General features: G+C 38.8%; 1 protein-coding gene across 1 annotated transcript; it reads right to left on the reverse strand.

Annotated features, from left to right (window-relative positions):
* Positions 1-2,580: 2,580 nt before the first annotated feature.
* LOC142443616 (platelet basic protein-like) lies at positions 2,581-4,121 on the reverse strand. Its single transcript, XM_075544928.1, has 3 exons — positions 3,907-4,121; positions 3,348-3,480; positions 2,581-3,199 (listed from the first exon to the last, which is right to left on the reverse strand). The coding sequence occupies exons 1-3, from the start codon at positions 4,025-4,027 to the stop codon at positions 3,097-3,099; spliced, it is 357 nt and encodes a 118-aa protein (XP_075401043.1). The 5' UTR covers positions 4,028-4,121; the 3' UTR covers positions 2,581-3,096.
* Positions 4,122-4,591: the final 470 nt, after the last annotated feature.

Here is a 4,591-nt window from a genome sequence, read left to right on the forward strand (position 1 = left end):
GGGAATTGTGAGTATCCCTTTTGAGTCTCGAATTCACAGCACGAGATGGGGTGGGTCGGGAAGAGTTATCCCCTCCACTGGACAGCTTCGAAGCCAGTGGGACTGCTTGTCTGTTTCATGAAGTCCTCTTCTTGTTGTAAATAATGAAACAGCAACTTTCCACGTGCTCTCTCGTGCTCGGGCTCTCATCAGAAGGAGATGAGTCTTGGGGAATCCATGTTGGCTACTGCACCCTTCCTCTAGTGGACATCTATCTAAAGATGGGTGACGGCCTGTGAGTGCCATGCAGCTCTGGTGTGGCACATCTTAGATGTGACACTACCCGACAGTGTCTGATGTAGCTGATGCATCCCCACCAGCATTTGTTGACATAGATGGGCTATTGTGTGACATGCAATATTCTGAGCCTTCAAACTCATTAACTCATTTGACCTCCACATCAACTCTGTGCGGTAGAAAGCACGATCACCACCATTATAGAGACAAAGTAACCAAGCAATCTTCTCAAAAGTTACTTAACGGGTAAGCAGTACCTATTTGTTCCTCAGCTATCCTGGCCCCATAAAGCATGCTTGTACCCCAACCACAGCTATTCTGTAAGAAGTATTTAATTATCGAATGCAACATACTTAATATGCCTGGCTTATTTTAAAATTGAACCTATTTATTTGTTTACACTTTTATTGACATATAATTCACGTATCATACAATTCAATAGTCCAACCATATTAAGAAGAGTTGGACGAACATCACCCCAATCAATTTGAGAACATTTTCTTCTTTCTTGTCCTCATTGTTATTAGCTCCCTATCTCCACCAGACACCTCTGCCATGACCAAGAAACCATTCATCCAATTACTAACTCCATAGCCTTTTGTGTTGGGTTGCATCTACAGAAAAACATAACTTCCCCCCAAAACAAAATGAAACCCCACAGCATTAGCAAAGCAAAACCGAGGAAACCTCCATCAAAAGGGAAGCAGAACATATCTTTTAAAAAACTAGAACAAATCGAAAATGAGTCAAAAGGGAGCTCCAATAGCAAGGGGTTACATTTTAACCTCACTCTATCTGCCATGATCAACTTTCCAATGCACTCTGCAGGAAGGAATTCACCAGAGGCTTAATCCATGTGTACTTTCCCTTCCATAACCCTCCTCCTCTTTTTTTAACTGAATTAACTTTATAACGAGTCAAAAGGGTGATCAAGCGACAAGATAGTGCATTTTAAGCTAACTACATTTGCCCTAATGGACTTCAGTGTTCTCTGTCTGATCCCAAGGCTTTTCACGTCCCTCAGTATGATCAGTGAGCTTAATCCATGTGTGGACCCTCCAAGTGGATTTCTGTCTTCCATGTCATAACCGGACATGTTGGGCTCCAAGCCACAAGGTTAGCAATTCAAAGCCACCAGCCACTCCTCAGGAAAAATAGGTTTTCTGCTCTCACAAAGAGCAACAGTCTCTGAAACCCTCAGCAGCAGTACTCTATAGGCTATAGGTTAAGTCAATCAACTCGTTGACAGTGTGTTGTTGTTTATTTGTATTAACCCTTTTATTTGAAATATGTTTGTTATTTTAAACTGTCATCCATTGCCTTCAGCAAACCTGATGGTTGCAATTTAAACTCTAATACCATTCCCTCCTTCAGATGTGGATTTTATTCTTTATAGTCCTTGGATCAAGACTTAGCAAAAATATTAAATATCATTTTTAATGAACCAATTTTAAATATCATTGCATAACTCTGTAAATAGTGAAGATCAATAAGTAGGGGATTTTATTGACTATATTTATTTTGAAATACTGGAGTAAATTTTTAAGCAGAGGGAAATTTAAGGATTTTTCTGTAGCAACTTTTTGAGAAAATTAATATTATGTGATAGTTTGTAAAAGCAACAAACCAAACCCCTTGCTATGGAGTCAATTATGGGGCTGCTGAGACTGCAAATCCTTTGGGGAACAGGTAGTCTCAATGTTCTCCCTCCAAGTCGTCAATGGCTTAGAACCCCAACCTTGGTATTAGCAGCCTCATACTCAACTGACAGTCATAATAAATTCAAAACCAAACTCACTGCCATTGAGTGGATGCTGATGCTATAAGATAGGTAGAACTGCTTCTGTGAGTTTCTCAGACTGTAAGTGGAAATCAAGCAATATGCTAATAAAGCAATAGTAACTTTTTCTTTTATATTAATACTTGTATAAGAATTGTGTGGGTCTAAATCTTAGGGGTTAAGAAATGCAGAGAACATCTTACAATTAAAAAGTAAAAGTAAAGTCTTAATTTAATAAGGTTTGAGTGCTCTATTGTACTATGTGTAAAGATGCTTCTAATACTAAATGGGTAGCCAATAAATAAATGAAAATGTATACAAACATGACAGTGTGACTTTTTACCTCAAATAGAATCTATTGTCTTCATTTTTTTCCTTTTGTAAAAAAATATTGGAGTGTTAAATAAAGCATATCAATATATTTTATCATATTTTCATTAGTATCATTATATTTTAAGGAAATAATCACAACTTAGAAGATTTACAGTCCACAATTTTATTTTGAGACTTAAGGGGCTAAAATAAACCTAAGAAAACCTTTGAGAGAATACTTTTGAAAAAGACATGCTAGAAGTAGATGCAGCAGCCTAACATATTTCTAAAGATATGAACACACACATCCATTGACCAACTACTCTGTGCTGGGTATTGTGCGATTCCTGAAATCATTCCGTGCTATGAAATATGTTTTAAAATTATGGATATATGTGGTATAGAGTAAGATAAGTCGACCTTCAAATGTATTTGGGAAGAAATTTTCAAATAAAGGAATGCAAAGCACATATTTAGCTAGGACCATATATCATGTCTTAAAAACAAAGGCTTTGTTTACTTTCATTCTTCTTTAAGGCATCTTTTAACTTGTCTTCAAAAGGCGAAATATCACTTTTGAGACAAAGACATAGCTGAAGCTTAATATAGTGGAAAGATGTATCCTGGATATAGAAAAACTCTAGAAATTCAACACTTTATAAACCCAACTGGGGGATAAAAGGTTTTGGTTTAAAAAAAAAAGGAATAAGGAAAATATAAAAAGAAGATTAAGCAGCTGGTCCAGCATCTTCCAAAATTTTCTGGACTATTTTCTTGATTCTAGAATCTTCTGGGTTCAGGCAGATTTTCCTTCCATCCTTCAATGTGGCTCTACAAGAAGAAAAGAATGATCCTTGAGTCACGGCTTGACCATCAGAGACAATGGGGCTATTGAAGCTTGTGTAGGTGGAGAGGAATGTATGAGGATGAAGGTAGTGGGCTTCCATAATGAGCCACTATTACAGAAGTAAAAACTTACATCACTTCAACTTTGTGGCAATGGGGTCCACTCTGGAGCACCTGCACACTGTTGACATAACTGGGATGAATTCCAGAAACGGTCTTTACACACATGCAGCGCAGTTCAATGTTTAATACGTCTTCGTTGCTCACTGGGGGCAGAGACTGGGATTCTATTAGTCGTCATGAATATTTTAGGCACCTTTAGATTCGGCTTCCCCAGTTCCTTTACTTGAAAATTAAACATAAATATGATGTTGTCAGGAGAGACCAACCCTAGAGAATGACATCATGTGTGATTAAGCAGAGGGGAAACAAAAAAGAGGAAGACTCCCGACAAGAAGGAATAACACAGTGGCTGCAACAATAGAGTCAAACATAAGAACAATTGAGAGAATGGCCCTCGACCCAGCCGTGTTCTCTGTGTTTGACAAGGGGTCTCCATGAGTCAGAACTAACTCGATGGTACCTAACAAACAGCAACATGAGGCCATTGTAAGTATGAGCTGGCAAGTCTTCAGTAAGTGTAGAAGGTCTGGTACACGTTAAATGACTCCCTCCCTCCGACGCTCTCTTACTTTTGCGGCTGGCGCAGGGAAGTAGCACATTCAGGAGCAGTGACAGCAGCAGAGACACCCGTAGGGTTCCAAATGGGTTGACACTGGTACAAGAAGAGGCAGTGCTGTGTCTGAGGCTCATGGTGAAGACTTCGCTAATTGACTCCCAGAGCCAGGGAGAGTGAATTAATGCCTAGAAGTTATCAACTTAGTAACTCTTCAGGCTTTTATATACACTCCCTAGAGGCCAGGGAAGAGGAAAGGCAAAGAGAGGAAGAGATGAGGCTATTTAATGATACATGAGGGTGGCTGAATCGTGTCCAACCTAGATAAACACCAGACACATTACAATTCCTGTGGCATTTTTGGCTCCCTTCATACTCCCATTATTCCTTTCTTAAGATCCATCTCTCTTACATGGATGTATATGCCATCTGTGCACTCCGAAGAGCAGCACACAGTATCTGTCTTTTTCTTTCAGTTAATGCAACCCAAACACGAGCCAAGTCATTTGGAAGGATGATGTCGAAGACTGGGAGAAACGATGAGCCAGACTCAGATGGACCCATCAACTTCTTGTCCTATTACAGTTATCATACAAATCTTGGGTAAAACCATTTAAAATTTCCCCTTTCTTTTTCTACATCTTTAATATTTTATAAAGAATTCACAAAATATTATATGTGCAATGGAGTTTTTCACCAAA

Source organism: Tenrec ecaudatus, chromosome 3 (genome assembly GCF_050624435.1).
Source record: "Tenrec ecaudatus isolate mTenEca1 chromosome 3, mTenEca1.hap1, whole genome shotgun sequence".
NCBI classification, from domain to species: domain Eukaryota; kingdom Metazoa; phylum Chordata; class Mammalia; order Afrosoricida; family Tenrecidae; genus Tenrec; species Tenrec ecaudatus.

Coding starts and splice junctions, on each gene's coding strand:
- LOC142443616 (XM_075544928.1), bottom strand. CDS start 4,027: ATGAGCCTCAGACACAGCACTGCCTCTTCTTGTACCAGTGTCAACCCA. Junction 3,481..3,906: donor TCCCTGCGCCAGCCGCAAAA/GTAAGAGAGCGT, acceptor CTCTGCCCCCAG/TGAGCAACGAAGACGTATTA. Junction 3,200..3,347: donor TGCCACAAAGTTGAAGTGAT/GTAAGTTTTTAC, acceptor TTCTTCTTGTAG/AGCCACATTGAAGGATGGAA.